The sequence below is a fragment of the Aythya marila genome (assembly GCF_965140915.1).
Source record: "Aythya marila genome assembly, chromosome: 3".
Lineage (NCBI taxonomy): Eukaryota > Metazoa > Chordata > Aves > Anseriformes > Anatidae > Aythya > Aythya marila.
This window is the reverse complement of record NC_139044.1, coordinates 12,046,013-12,061,762: the sequence shown is the minus strand read 5'-3', so window position 1 is coordinate 12,061,762 and position 15,750 is coordinate 12,046,013. Positions and strand designations below refer to the sequence as shown.

The 15,750-nt window shown below is 47.1% G+C and overlaps 1 protein-coding gene across 3 annotated transcripts in view; it reads left to right on the top strand.

Moving 5' to 3' along the window:
* The first annotated feature begins 1,861 nt into the window (after window positions 1–1,861).
* The window catches only part of SHLD1 (shieldin complex subunit 1), a 46,592-nt gene continuing 32,703 nt past the window's right edge, over window positions 1,862–15,750 (top strand). Inside the window, exons 1-3 of one of the 3 annotated variants that reach the window (XM_082755940.1) lie at window positions 1,862–1,892; window positions 6,338–6,448; window positions 8,235–8,404. In XM_082755940.1, the coding sequence (XP_082612066.1) occupies window positions 8,242–8,404 (163 nt within the window). In that variant the 5' untranslated portion in view covers window positions 1,862–1,892; window positions 6,338–6,448; window positions 8,235–8,241. Of the gene's footprint in view, window positions 1,893–5,218; window positions 5,257–6,337; window positions 6,449–8,089; window positions 8,405–15,750 lie in introns of those variants that run through there. The other 2 variants (XM_082755939.1, XM_082755938.1) reach the window with 2 other exon arrangements.

Genomic DNA, 15,750 nt, shown 5'->3' with positions numbered 1-15,750 from the left:
GGCTGAGAAGCTGAAGAGACTGTAGATCACTGAGTTCATAGAGCTGAGAATGAAATGGGATAAACACCAGATCACCAGTTCTTAAAGGGATATTTTACTCCTAAGGGAGAATGAGAGGTGAGTCTAGGTAAGACCTGGCCTGTCACTCCAAATGTCTCTGCTCTTTCCACGTAGTTCCTCCATCACAGCTGCAAAGCACGGGACTGCCATCAGACAGCAGCTGCGTCACAGGCACCAGCAGAGCCATTAGGATGTGCAAAATCCCTGGGGAGCAGGAATGCATGGGAAGAGCGTGGGTGCCGGGACTTAAATCGACATATATTGCAAGGGGGGAATGCTGGAAGAAGCAAATAAATAGTAGTTATTGCAGCCCCAAGTTGTAGTTGGGTCCATGATGAAGGCTTAGCTATAGTGTGCTTTGTGTCTAACATTGCTTCACGTAGTGCTTTTCTTTTATGGTCGGTGAGACGCAGAAAGGCTCTTTGTCAGGAGGGAAAGAGGCCCCACAGAGCCCTACGTCTGCATCTACTGTGCTGAAAGTTTAAGCAGAAAAAGAAGAATAGTGTTCACGTCCTAAAAAGCTTTCCTTCAAAGAGGATTCAGAGCACCAGAAAAGGAGAGAGGCAGGATTTGGTATGGGGCTGTAAGAAATAGGTTTGGCTCCCTAGTTTCTGGACCCGGTACCGATGTCTGTTTCTTGGACCTGTTGGCGGAGTACGCAGCTGAATGTGCTTGTACTGGAGGCTCCCTCTGAGCGGGGAGGACCAAGACCAGATTCCCGTGACATGGCTTCACAGTGGTGGCAGGATGAAGACATCCCCGACAAGGCTGCACCAGAGGAAGCTTTAGGGGAGGAAGAGGAATGCTTTTGCTTTTTCTCAGAAAGCAGTGGGGAGCTTTGGCAAGGGTCACTTGGATGAAACGCCAGGGCAGCAGCTGGTTCAGAGGTCCCAGCTGGTATTGGCTGTAAAGAGGAACTTGCAGGCGCTGGAAGGAAACGGTTCTCAGAAGGTCTGAGAGTTGCCAGAGCTCAGTGGGATGAGAGGCCTCAGAAGACAAAAAGGGACATGAATGTTTCTCATGAGAGCGAGGTGAATGAGGAAGGGTAGATTGGCCGTTGTGGCAAGGAGGAGTGTTGGGAAAGCAGAGCAGAGGTCTTGTAGGTTCTGTGACGGAACAGAAAGGGGCTGGGGCAGTCACACACAGCAAACCCAAGCTGTTCTTATACTTTCTCCCGTTTCCTCCTATGTATAGAGTAGAAGAGGGTTTCAGGAATGTGTCAGAAGCAAAACAGGATTCATGCATGTGAAAGCTCTTCAGGCTCTGAGCTGCCCTGTCAGGCTAACACTGCCATCCCAAAGTGCTCTTAACTCTTAAGTTTTCCTTTCCACTCTTGCTTCTGCTGGAACATGCTGAACATTCACATTTTCAAGCTTTACCACTGAAAACTACTCTTTCAAGGGAGAGCAAGTTTCTCCCAAAGTAATAAAATCCCAAGAGACAACATTAAGGCACAAAGAAACCATGAGCCGGCTACCACAATTTCAGGCTGAGTTCAGAAGTGGCACCTTCAAAAGTCAGATGCTGCTGGCAGACCCATAGCAACAGATCCCCGGGAGGGGGGAAAAAAAAAAAGTCAATTTACTGGCATGTGGTAGAGCAGAAATAACATTTGGTCTTTGAAACTTCCTGTACCTTAGGGTGTTGATTGCAACAAGCAAAAGGCTTAAGCTCCTTGTTACTGAAGCAGGAAGCAAAAAAGCTTTCTTGTCTTACAGCCAATGAAGAAAAGGCCAGCACGGGCTGAGAGATTTTCAGATGCCTGGCTGACCCACTTTTTGCAATGCAGATGACTGCTTGCTGGAAGTAACCTTAACCTGTCCCGAAGAGAAGTACGGTCACCGGAGTACAGGTTATGGGGCTGGGGGAACTTGGTAGATCGATGGCTACTTGACTATGCATGAGAAAGACGTGTAGGACAGTTTATACGCTGACCTCGGTGTTAACCAGGAACCTGAATCAGCAGTAAGGGCTTTGTGATAGTTCAGTCCGAACAGGGCAGAAATTGCCACGCCAAATGCCATTAGCCCCTCAGTTATCACTGACTGGAGTCAGTGCTGACGACAAGGAGCATTTCAGTTCCAGTGGAGCTGACCCTGTGCAGGGAGGCTTGCTGATTTCAACGATTGCCTTGATGTGGCAAAATATGAAATACGCAGTGTGTTTTTATGTGGTCCTGGAAACTTGTGTGAGGCAAATCTGTGTGGGGACTGATAATATCCTTTTATCAGACGTGCTAACACAGCGGCATAAATCAATGAGTTTTAGGGCAGCCAAAGCTGTACTACAGTGAGCACATGAAGGACACAGCTACAGGTGAAGGGATGATGATCATGAAGAAAATTACTAAATACCAGGTGTCTAATCCTTTTTTTTGGAGGGGGTGAGGGTGGAGAAGAGCTCGTCTTTCAGCCTTACTCTGACCTTTTGTGGCGTAGCCACAAGAGGCTTTTCCAGAGCAAAGGCCAACCAAACACCATCTGGAGGGCCTGAGAGGGCCTTAGAGTGGAATCCAGCACAGCCTGATCTTCTAGCAGTTTTAGCAACAGAGCTGGGAAGTAAAATGCATGCAGATAATAGATTTAAATGACAATATTCTTTCTTGCTTTCAGTTGTGAGAACAAGGTCCTAATTTGTTGTGAGAAAGCGACCTCCAAGTGGTTAAAAACACAAACTACAAACTTTGGTTTGTTCATTTGTAGTAAAGCACAGAACAAACTTTGCCTAATTCAACAGGGAGAAAATCAACCTCATTTGAGTCTCCTTAGCGTCCCTCCTGCCCTGTGCACTTCCTGCTGAACAGAAGCTATTCAGCTGTTCTTCTGTTTTCACGTATTAAATTCATTTCTAGCAATTGTGAAAGGAGGAAGTGAGTTGTTCCTCTGTGGTGTGACAGTAGGAAAGGACTGAAAAACATGCTAGGTCTGCTGTTTATGAAAGTAGTTTTTTTTTCATTGTTATTCATTAAGTCTTTAAGGTGGTAAGTCAGTAGATACACACTAGCTTCAATGACATGAAATTGTACGGCTTAGGACTCTGGCCTTGAAACTGTCAACACTGAAAACTCCCATTGCAACAGAGCTGCAATAGTCAGAAAATGTGTTTCCTTTTGGTCATGTTTGCCTCTCAGTAGTTTGATCTTGACAAAATATCAAGCACGAGGCTTAATTCTCAGTTTCCTGTCTCATATGTACCTTCCGTTTTAACCAGCTCCAGACATGGCTGCTGGCATCGTTTTATCATGTGTTAACATTGACACACCGATAAAAAGAAGGAGCACAGTACGCACTTGCAGGCTTGCTCTAAGCACTGTCAGCCAATGTAAGCTTTTTGCTGATAATGCAGTTCGTAAGAAATAAAGGTAAGGGCTGTAGATTACAATGATGGGGTGCCAGGGGAGCGCACTGCTCCATCAGGAGGGCACAGGACCCCTTTCTTTTTGTGAAGGAAATGAAAGTAAGGTCAGAGATTTCCACCTAATGTGACAAATAGAAACCGGTAGTCTGGAGAATGTTGTAAACAAGCATTTTGGCTTGTTTGTCACTTCTGCTTTCTGGAGCTCTTTGGATTTTTTGGGGACCCAACAGTACCTACCAAATTCCCCACTGCCAGAGCCTTTTTGATGCAGTGGGGAGATATCACAGAGATGGCTGGTTTCTGGATGCACTGCATGTGCTATACAACTAAACAATGCAGGTCTGCTGACTTTGTGTGTTCCTGTGCTCAGCTCCAGCCCTGCTCCCTGCAAGGTGTGCTGGGGTGCTGCCTTCCAGCTCATAAAAAAGGGGCCACCCCGCTCCCCAGAGGGATGGGTGATAGAATCACAGAATCATAGAATTTCTAGGTTGGAAGAGACCTCAAGATCGAGTCCAACCTCTGACCTAACGCTAGCAGTCCCCACTAAACCATATCCCTAAGCTCTACATCTAAACGTCTTTTGAAGACTTCCAGGGATGGTGACTCCACCACTTCCCTGGGCAGCCTGTTCCAATGCCTCACAACCCTTTCAGTAAAGAAGTTCTTCCTAACATCTAACCTAAAACTCCCCTGGCTCAACTTAAGCCCATTCCCCCTCGTCCTGTCACCAGGCACGTGGGAGAACAGGCCAACCCCCACCTCGCTACAGCCTCCCTTGAGGTACCTATAGAGAGCGATAAGGTCGCCCCTGAGCCTCCTCTTCTCCAGGATAGATAGTGGGTGGGAAGACAGCCTGGTACCAGAGCAGCGCCTGGGTTTAGTTACCACCTAGGAGGCTAGGCTTGCATCTCTTCTTAAGCCCAAAAGCCCAGGCTTGGCTGCTCTCGCTAAAAACCAGACTCACAGGCTGTCCCTGCAGGGGCCTTCCCCTGTGCCAGCTCACCTGGGAGCAAAATGAGGCCTTTTTGGCAGCCACAGGACTTCTAATTTTTTTTTCCTTCCCCTTTCATTGACCTCCCTTTAAACACACCACTTTGCCACCAGCCCAGAGGCTCTTGGAAAAGCCACCAGCTCCTTCCCAGCCTCCGTGGTGGTCGGCTTGCCAAGAAGCCCGGCCAGCTCTCGGCTGGCAGCGCTCCCGCCCGCCAGGCCACCCTGTGGCCTCAGACAACAGCCAGGGCTGCTCCCTGACCTCCGCCGGCTGGGCTGTGCCGGGATGGCCGGCGTTTTCTTTCCTAGGAAAGCCTTGGGCTGGGGCTTGCACAACAGGGCTGTAAAATGACCGGGTGCTGAGTGGGCACCTTAGACCCCTGTACGTTGCCCAGCTGCTTTGCAAAGCAGCAGTTGGACCATCCCCGTGCCGGGCAGCCCTCTCAGGTCTCTCCTGCAAGGCTGAGGCTGCCAGGGAAGCATGCAGGAGGGCTGAGGCACCAAGATGGTTTGGCATCGCGCTGCCACAGGACACCACGCTCCTCTTCCCACCTCACGCACAGGAGCTCAGTGGTGTGGTTTGGGAAACTCTCTCTTTGTTAACCTCACAACAAAATTAAAACTGCATGTTCTGAGGAAAATCAAACCTCAAACTACTTTAATTACTGTGGCCACATCAAAACTACCCATTTTTAATCTATTTTTTGCCCGCCCCCCCTCACAAAGAGCCCGCCCGCTGGCAGCCCCGCCTGCCCTTAACTAAGATGGCTCCGCCCGCTTCACCTCCCCCTCGCGCCGACATGGCGGCCGCCCCCCTCGCGTCCTGCCCAGCGTTCGGGCGTGGTGGGGGTGAGTCCCGGCCCCGGGGCGGGTTGGGTTTTCCCTTATCGTCCCCATTGCCATGTTTTGCTGTCTGTCGGGTGCTGCAGCACGCTTTTCTCCTCAGCAGCGGGGGGAAGGTTGGGGGGAATGGACACAGACACCTCAGCAGCCATAGCTCCCCCCGTCGGGGCTGTGGGGGTTCAGGCTCATGGGGACCTTCACAACCCCTTTGCTCCCTTCAGCTTGCCCTGTGTGGCTCCTGTTTCCCTTCTCTGCAAAGCACCCAGGGCTTTGGTCAGGCTGGAGCAGTTGTTGAAATACTGCATCTCTGGATGGAAAGAGAGGAGGGTGCTTCAAGAGGGCTCCTGTCCTCCATCCCCCCAAATCAGCTGAACATGGCAGTTGGTAATGTGAGTGCCTCACACCTTCCACCATGCCCATAATGTCCTGTGGATGCCATCTGCCTCCTATATTTGTGCAGGAGCAACAAAAAGCATTTGTGTGGGAAGTTCCTGCCACAGGTTGAGGGTGGTCAGAAGGCAACACCAGTTTCTTGGAAGTATGTTTGTCCTAATCACTTGCTTGAAGTGTTGAGGTAATGGCAGAGGGGAGCAGACAGGATTTGGTCTCTTGGACCCATGGCTTGTATCTGCACCCTGGATTTTGCTGCCCTCTTCCTGGTAAAAGCTTGATGTAAGCACGTGTTGGTGTGGAAGCAGTACTAGATAAACCTGGTGGGGAAATAACCTGTGCATCCACAAGTGGGAGGGAAGGGTGTCAGCAGTAGTTCGCTTTACTTCTTTATTGGTTTTGAGTAAACAGGCCATCTGGCAGCTTCTTGTGACGAAAACCTTGGCTTTATTTCTACCATGTATCTGCACCTTTCCAGGAGGTCTCCATCACCGTCTGAAGGCATAAGGGCATTACTAGATATGCTATTTCTGATTCCTAGAAAATATCTTTCTCTCTGCCAGGCCTGACAAACAGAGGTATGTGTGATGACTGACTGTTGACTTCAGCTGGTATATGCCTTTTGAAAGGTCACACCATCCAGTCAGCCTGATCAGCTGATGCAAAGCATATAACCAGGCTGTTTGTTTCATTCCAGCGAGCTGAGATTGACAAACCACGAAGAAGGAGGGGATACTGAAGCAGTGACAAGCTCTTTGCTCTTGGCATCTGCCCCAGGTGACTGCTCCAACATCAGTGCTATTCCCAGGTATGGCACAGGGGTAATAGTGTGGCTCTTCACGCATCTGAAGGCCCAGGGCTGAGCTGAGATCTTGTTTGTCTTCACAAACAAATCTCTCCATCAATTCTGGAAGTAGAACCACTGCAACCTTGGCCTACATTTCTTTACACGGTCAAAGTACACTCTGAAGTTGGAGAAATGGAGGGATCTGATCTAAGAGAGAACTTTGGGGGGATGGGAGTGATTAGTTTTAATTGAGAAAAACTGTTTGGACCTGATCATCACATGGTTGCCCATGTTGTTAGCCCTGTTGTGGCAGTGCAAGGAAAGAGGCTGGCCGAGGCAGCTAGCAGGGAAGGCCAGGATCCCAGCAGCTCACACATATCAACATCAGCCTCAGGCTGCTGTGGTACTACACCAGCATCTCCTCTTGCTATAATCTCCCATTTGCCCTTGGAGGGGTAGAGTTGTGGGTGTTTTGTTTGTTTCAGGCCAAGGACTGAATTAGACTTCTGTAAAGTGTTTATGTATTTAAAAAGTAGCACCAAACAGGAAAATAAATTGGAGGCACGTTTCTTCATCTCTGTTTTCCTTATGCACAGATCATCAGTGATTTGGGGCATGAAGAACAACGGAGGAGAACCTTGTCTGTAAAGAAACTGTGGGGGGAGGATTGTGTCCTTTGTTTTGTTTTTAATTTTCCACTCTGTTGTCTGTGGAAAGTTTCCATGAATGCACTGACCTTGCTTGTCCCTCCAATGCGAGGCAGCTGGGTTCCAGTATCACAGCCAACATCTTCACTCTGCTCATTAGCAGGTTGGTCAGCATTCTGCAAAGGTCAGAGGTGTGTCTTAGCTACAAGTTTCTTCAGGACAGAAGCACCTGAGGAATTATTTATTTTTTATTTTTTATTAAATAAAAACCTTATGGGGTTATTCACTTATTTTTTTCAATGCTAATTACTTCTAGGGGTTTCTTTCACCCCTGTGACTGTAGCATTTATTACTGTTATAAAACCCCTGAGGTAAAATTAAGAAAGCACTATACTTCCTTATAAAAAAGGAAATAAATGAGCGTCTGTAGGGTCCTGATCTGTTGCCTGTCCACTAGATCTGGTTTCTCTGCCCTATTGTTCTTTATCAAGATAGCACAAGGATACAGCTGGTGGAGGTGGCAGTGCAGAGACACAATCTGCTTTTTTTTTTTTTTTGTACTACGTGTAAGTAGACAAAACAGATGATGGAAGGAATGTGGGCAAAATCTCCTGCAGTCTCTGTAAGAGCTGGGAACTAAATTCACATCTAATGAGAAACATTTTTGTTCTGTCCACATTTTTTTCCCTGTGAAAAGCATCATCTGTTACTTAAGTGAGGGAGGAGAACAAAATTTCAGCTCACGTTTATCTCACTCAATCTCATTGTCATTCTCACTGTATGTGCTTCAGTGAAGCTCCTGCCTGAGAAGTCTTGCTGGCATGAGGCCTTGCGGCAGGTGCTAGGACAATTCCTATTTGGTGTTGCTACAGGTGTAAGGCTGTTTTAGGGCTGGCGACTGAATCTGTACTTCTGGGAAGCCTCTAAAAAAGCCAGATATGTTGTGGGCTTCTACTTATCCAATGTAGGGCTGAGGGTTGTGCTTTTTTTTTTGTTTGTTTGTTTTGTTTTGTTTTAATCTTGCTCTTTTCTTAACTTCAGTACCAATACAATAAAACAGCTTTTCTCATCTCACAGAGCAGTGCAGAAATGCCAGGTTGTCTTTTGCTCAGGTTTTCATGCTCTAAAAACACTGCTCAATCAACTCCATGTCTCTGCAGTGGGACCATGGAAGGAAAAGAGCCATCACCAAGCCTCCACTCGGAGGAGAGCAGCGTGTTGGACCTGCCCTCTGTTTGTGACCTAGCAGAGATTTTCCAGCCTTCAAGCAGCACTGAGAGCAGTGAGGAGCCTTTTTGTTCTCCGGATTCTTTTCCCTCTCCACTCCCAGGTAACAGCTTCTGCCTTCTCACGTGGTCTTTCCTTATCCAGTGCATTATCTGTGCGCGTCACTGGAGTGAGTAACAGTGGTCAGTCACAGGTGCACCTGCCTTGTCTTAAAACACGGTTTACCAGAAGTACAGTCCGTTCTAGCTTGACAGATGCAATGTATGTTGTGGGTTGATGAGACATAGGAGAGCAGTTCAGAGGATGCTCTCAGCTGCTGCTGTTTTGATGACACCGTTTATCCACATTTTGTGTGCTCTCAGAGGAAGAGGGTTACTTGAACAAGCCCACAGAGCAATCCTACAGGCATCAGGAGGAAATACTATCTCAAATTACTGTTAATCAACGCCAATTCTTCCCTTTTTCTCTTCGTGTGCTCACCACGTATCTTCCACTAATGAGCTCAAGACATGGCCTTTGTAGCCTGTTGCTTGAATAATACAAGAGAGAATGTGTGCTGGTGCTAAGACACGAATGTGAGGAGCTGCTTCAGTTCAGCTCTGGGAGGCAGCAGTTCCTTTATTCAGAGGGGGCTGATTTCTGCAGAAATAGCATTTTACACCAGGTTCTCAGGAGTATTGGCATATGTGGGATCAACTGATGTCTGTGACGTTCTGATTACTACATCCCTCAGCCTCACCAGTGTCAATATACGGCAAGAAGTGTTAAATCAAAATGCAGTGGCCCAGAGACACCCCTCAGCCCAGCCAGTACAAATATATGGCAGGGGTGTGGTAATTATGTTTAATGTTGTGTGGGTGAATCTGATCGCAAATAATGTGAGAAGATGGTTTGTCAAGGCAAATCTGCGGGCTGAGCAGGTGTAACGTGGCTGATAATATTTCTGATTCCTTTGTAGTTTTAAGTAGTGTAAAAGTAGAGTTTGGTGCCTTGTCATCCTCAGGCACCAGGTAGCTTCTTTTGGCCTTGCAGAATCAAGAATTCTGCTTGGAATTAAATGCATGAGGTGGTTTTTTTCTGTTGTTAGTTTCTTTTTACAGTGGGGATACTGGTATTTAGCATGCTAAACAGGGCAGCAGTGGGATCAACCAAACTAGTCTAGCTCAGTCAATCCTCACTACTTGCTAGCGCAGTTGTCTTCACCTCTTAATTGTGGGACATCCAGAACCTGTGATAAAATCTGCAAATACTAGATACCAATCCTTGCTTGGTTTCCCTTTGTGGACCAGGAAGTCACGTGTCTTAGGCTACTATTGCAAATTTCTTACAGTGAAGCCACGATCCATATCTCATTAGAAGAATAATGAAGTCTGCTTTCAGGTTTTGCATTTTTTTTTTTTTTGTGAGTAAGTGTGCTGACCACCACTACGAAGAATGTCCTGAGCAAGCCTCCTTCCTCTCTCGTGAGGATGGGGAAGTTCCTGTAACGGTGGGACAGGCTGGAGGGCTTTTGTCTGTTCAGATTTCACAAGCCCTGTGTCACAGGTATGAAGAAGTTCTGGGAGCTGTGAGACAGTTACCACAACGTGTAGGGCAGCTTAATTGCTCAAACACCCTTTAGTGTGTCTCGGGGCACCTGGATGTGATTGCTTTGATGAATGGGATGCAGAGAAGAACGTTATGGCCACTCCTCCGTCCTAAGGCTGGGCTGGGGCATAGTAGGGGTGGCGTTTGTGGAAATGAAGATACGCAGCCTACAGCCCAAATGATAGCATTGGGTGGGTTGATGGCAGCGTGGAGTATGTTGCTAAAGCTTGGTACCGAGGTGTGCTGTGATGCCAGGCCCTTCACCCTTGCTGTCTCCAACACCCCCTGCTATTTTCAGGGATTCCAGATGTACCGAGAAGGGCAGAATGGGCTTAGGAGCCTTCTCCTTCATCGCTTGTTTTGGAGACACCTCACAGCTGGAAAAAAACCACAAACACAATTGTGGTAACTGTGGGATGCGCAGTGTAGAAAGGTTCCTGACCTTGTGCTCCTAGTGGTGAAGTAACCAAGTGTCACATCAGACCCAGCTGGTGCTCTGAACATTCCCATTCCTTTCTTTTTTATAAGTGTCAAACTGTTACGCACACCTCAGCTCTAATCCATTGTGTTTGGTCAGCGTAGCAGCAAAAAGCAGGAGTCCTTTAAAAACAATCTGCCTTTGGCAGACTTTTACAGGCAAGTTCTGTCTTGGGCAAGGGAGCTCCTTTGCTTGTTTGTTTTCATGTTGTAAACTGTTCCATGGCATAAAATAAATCGGGATCTGTTGTGGCTATAGCTTGCAGCCCTGTAAGCTGTGTGATCAGAAGACTCTTCTGGGGCTTGGACAGTGTGGGTAATGGGTCTTCTCATCAGACTTGAAAGAGTATTTTAGGGGTGGGGATCTTCCTCTGATTCAAAAGCACTTCCAAAAGGCCATTGGGTCTCCGGGCATGTGACAGCTTCCTTAGCAGAGCAGCAGAGTGACAGCACAAGCTGGGTTATCTGACGGCTGCCACGAGCCGGACTGAGACTGACCAAAATATTGTGCCATCCCAGCCCCGGGAGTCGGAGGTGAACACGGAGGTATGCCTAGTGCCTGAGTCATTAGTGGTAGATGTTATTAATCTGGAGAGCCTGCATCACCTGTGACAGCAGAAGGTGGTTCCCGTTAGTCAGGGAAACAGAGCCTCAGGATAGCAGGTATCCCGAGGCAAGAACAGAGAGGTCCTGTGGAAAAACTGTTGAATATCTGAGTCTGAATACCTAATATCCATGGATGAATGGCTTCAGGATTAGTGTGGGAGCGAGGGCTGTGTTCTCCTAACAGATAAGCGTGCTTTTAGCCGACTGGTGTTGTGAGCTCAAGTGTTTATGTAGCTGAGAAAATTAAATTGGATCGGTGAATTTTTGGTCTGCCTCTTTTTTTTTTTTTATACACCCCCTTATGCTGGAAAATAATTAGAAAAGAAATCCCATTCATTATTTATGGTGTTTCTATTCTGCATCAGTCTGCCTGCGTGGCTGTTGGCTAGAGCGGGGAGGGATGATCCTCCTCGCGTGTCCTGCAGCTTCTCCTTCAGTCTCTTTTTCTTTGTCGTGAAAAGTTTGTGAGAAAGATCCGTCCTTAGGAGAATGGGTGGGTAGAGGGGGTCACCCAGGGGAAGGGAAAGATGGGAGGGAAATGTGGTGTCACAGGAAAGAAGAAAATGGGGGAGGATGACAGTGGAAGAGGAAGGAGGGATACTGAAGCAATTGGGGGGAGCAGGGAGACAGAAATAATTCAGTGTGTGATAGGAGAGGCTCTCAATAATGGTTAGCTCTCAGAAAAATGCAAATAGAGGCTTTCAACCTTTAGTTACCATCTCCAAAGTCACTACTTCTGTTCTTGCAGTTTGCTTTGTGTTTGAGCCCAGATGTTGGTTATTTTCCCCAGGCTCCTGCGAGCTCTCAAACACAGCAAGGATCCCAAACCAGCCCTGCTTCTTGCTCCTGCTTCATTTTTAGCGCTGGCACTGCTGCTCAGGCAGCCCCACGAGGAGGCAGCTCAGGGAATCTGGCCACAACTGGCAGCCACAAGAATATTTGCGTGGCTGAGATGGGGGGGACAGCTGCTCCTGCTGGCAGCAGCACAGGAATATGGCAAGACGGAGCAGTCAGCAGCGTGCCCTGCCTTTCATGTGGGGTTACAGCCTTTCCAGAGCGGTGGCTTCTGGAAAAAGTAATGTTAGGGTATTAATTGCTTTTCCCCTGTGGGGAGCCAGGCTATATGTTCCTTTTGATGGATGTTGTTCCGAGGCTTCCTTCAAACACAGGCTGTGCTTAACTACTGGTGAGGGCATGGGGGAAACGGCGCGGAACCAAAGAGCATTTCTCCATGGCCTGGATCCAGAAAGGCTTGGGTGAAACGGGTGTGTCTGAGCTGTGGTGCTGCTGCTGCTACTGTGCTAAAATCCTGAGGCGAGCAGACCTGATCAAGATGATATCCCAGTTTAAAAAAATAAAAGCAATCATGGGTTTTGGACTATTTTATTTTTTAGTCAACCACGTGTTAATCAAAGCAGAGGTTTCCAGACTAACACAGCTCTCAGCTCTGTAGGCAATTGTGAGTTCTCTGAAAAAAACACTGCGCATACCCACCGAATTTACATGCTTAGCTTTGCAGCGAGTGGTGGTGTCTTTTATTAGCAACCGAGGAGTCACATTAATGTCAGTGCATGTGTTCTGATGTGTCCTTAAATGCTCTCCTCTGTTTACTGTGTCTACCTGCCTGTCAAGAGTTGCTTAATCTCTTCTGCAGAGCTGGGTTGTGTTTACTGAAGAAGCCTGGCATGGTTTCTGCTTTTTCTGTAGGGGAGTTGTGCACAAGTGCTGACGTAGAAGCTGAAAATGAAAGGAGCAGGCTGTACTTTTCATGTCAGCAGCAACCTTTCAGGGCTGGCACTTGACGGGTGCTTGGAGATAGAGTTCAGCCCAGAACTCGGAGTATTCATTCATTGTTTGGTATAGAAATGACAGCTTGGCTGCAATTTCCAAAAGTAGCAGAATTTCCAGAATGGTTTTTTGTCTGCCCTTGCTGAGGACAGCCAGAAGACTGAAGACTTTTATATAAGGTCTCATTTTAAGGGGTCAGTGTTAGCTCTTTATATCCCAAACATATGTGATCTTCTGAATCACTTTCAGAAGGAGCCACAGCTGTGCTAAACAAGGCTTTTTCTTGTACTTCTGGCTGCTGTAGATACAGAAACTTCTGCCAGTTTCCCTTTACCCATGAGATAGAAGCTGCCCAAAGGGTATCTTGCTTTTTGGCTTGATGTGAAGATGAAGCTGAGGGTACTGTACAAAGGGGGTTTGTGCTAGTATGAAAAGTCATCCTGGGCTGCAGGAAGATAACGTTTTTCCACTTGCAAATGCGCTTCCAATTGAACTGGGAGCCCCAGCACCTTCAGAAATAATTGTGTTTTTCTAGGTAGATGACCTGTGCAGAGCTGCTTTTGAGTGGCTGAAGCTTGCGGCCCCTGTTTTGAGAATTCCTGGATTTTCACCGGTTATGCTTTGTTTCCTGCTGCCCTCTAGTGAGCACTGTGACTTATTTATGGTGCTGCCAACCTTGCCTGCTTGGAGCTGATGGGCTGAAGACTTTTTGTTTTGTTTTCCCCTGGTGCAGATGTATGCCATGTAGCGAGCTCAGTCCTGTGGTAGTTGCCTGCACCTGAGAAAAGATGCTAACCCTTTCCCAAGGTAGGAGTGTTGGCTGCTCACTGTTTAGTTTGTGATTCTTGGCATTATGTGGCTTATCTTGCCAGTAGGTGAAATATTTTTGTCTGGGAATAGCCTTCCTACATCTGTCTATTACAATTAGAGCCATACCAGGATCTGAGTCTGTTAGGAGAATGAGGAGTCTTTAAAGCTTGGTGGTTATGCTGGTTTTTGCATGCAGCTGTCACTTCTTTGCCTTCCCAAAGGTTCTGTTTTTAGCAGCTCACTCTTCTTTCATCCCTGATACTGGTGTCAGCATCAACTTATTTGTCAAGGTAGGTGATTTGTTTAGCTTAGCAAAAGCAAAGAAGCACCCGTGTTCAAGCAAGAATACGTACTTGTTTATTTATGATTTCTAACCACGTACACTCAAATATAAACAAAATCTTATTTTTTTCTTAAAAATCCATGCTTTTCAATAGAAAACAATGGTGAGAAGTTCCAGATCCTAAATTTTACATAGACCTGGTGATCCAGTGGGGCAGGTGCTCAGCTGATGTGAATTTATCCAGCTCCTCTGAAGTCGTGGCCAGGCCCACAGGTGTGGTAACTCTGCAGCTTCAGTGAGCTTTGCAGGGTTAACTCTGTGGCACGGTTCTGCTGAGCATTGAACGAAGCTGCAAAGTAGAATTCATGCTACGTGACATGAAAGGAATTCAGGGGAACTGCATGACACAAAACGAAGTGCTCAGCACCGCTCTGAAGGTCTCTGCATCTTTTGTAAATGAATTTTTCAGGCTTGTTATATAAAGCATCCAGCCAAAAATAAATCCTGGATGGGACAAAGCTGGTGCTTTATTCCGCACAGACTGGAGAAGAAAACTAATCCTATTTTAAGGAGAGTTAAAGCACTGTCCTTATAAGTAAGGGAAGAAAAACTGGGGCACGTGACTTGCCTTGCAGATTTCAGTGTCTCAGGGTGCATCTATGTTCTGTGAAAATCAGCTGGTTTTGCGAAACCATTAGTATTTACTTCATTAAAATGTGTGCTGCAGAGCACAGGGGAGGCTCTGTCCTTCCTCTGGGATAACAGAACAGCCCGGCTGTGCACCTCCCCGAGCCAGGTACAGAGAATTGTTCTCTTAAACTTTTGAAGGAAGTTCATTTGGTGCTTGTTTGGCCAGAGAAGGTGAAACAAGTGCAGGGAACAGTAAGTACTCCAACAGAACCAGCAAGGCGTGAGTCAGGTTGTACGTTAGTCCCATTCACCATCGAGAACAAGCTGTGTTTCTGAAGTAGCCTGTAACTCCGGGTTATTTTCCAATTTTAAATGTAAAGAGCACGTGTCACAAAGATGATGTGGGGTGGTTGTGGTGCACTGCGTGATTTAGAGCCCTGATGCTGAGCTGCCAAATGTTTGTACAAGGCAAGGCTTAGGTACTGGATGCACATTTCAGCATCCCTTACGTTACTAAAATATTTGTTTAGTGATGCTTTTGTTTTCCTGTGTGCAGAAGTGTGTGGGGTTATTGTACTTTTTTTCAGACACCATTCACTTAGTGGAAATTGCTCTTAAATGCTTCCAAATCCTCATGTGCAAGTTCTGAACCCCCTTGCTGAGAAGATGTGAGGTGTCCGTCTGATTGAACAGGTCTCACATGAGTCAACTTTGGATTTATGTAGGTTTGTCAGTTTGAGTAGATGCACAATGGAACAGGCAGCATCTTGAAGACATAAAATACTGGACATGATTGTATGAGAGTGGTCAGAGTGGAGATGCCTTGAGCTGTTCCTTGTCTTCAGCAGCAGGTAGCAGTGCAGGCAGAAGGGATCCCATCCCTGCAAGCCTGTAGCTCACCAGGACTCCTGATCTAGGAGCCACAGACACATCAGTGTGTCAGTAGCTCCTGATGAATGGGCCTTCAAGGAATTTGTCTGACTTTTTGTGGACACCACTTCACCATGTGGGAGTGGGGCTGTGGGGGAGCACTGGCGGTGTGTCTTTGACTCCCTTGGCTCCCCTGAATCTTCCTACGGGTTGAGAACCAGTGACTGATGGCTGCTGATTCCTTCTCCAAACCATTTGTGGCCTTACAGACATCCTACACTTTCTCTGTAGAATTCTTTCCAGGCTAAAGAAGCCCAGTGTATTAGATCTTTATGTCACTGAAAAGCCACCCTGTGACTTGAGCTATCTTTGGTCTGTCCCTTACTGTGTCCTTTCCA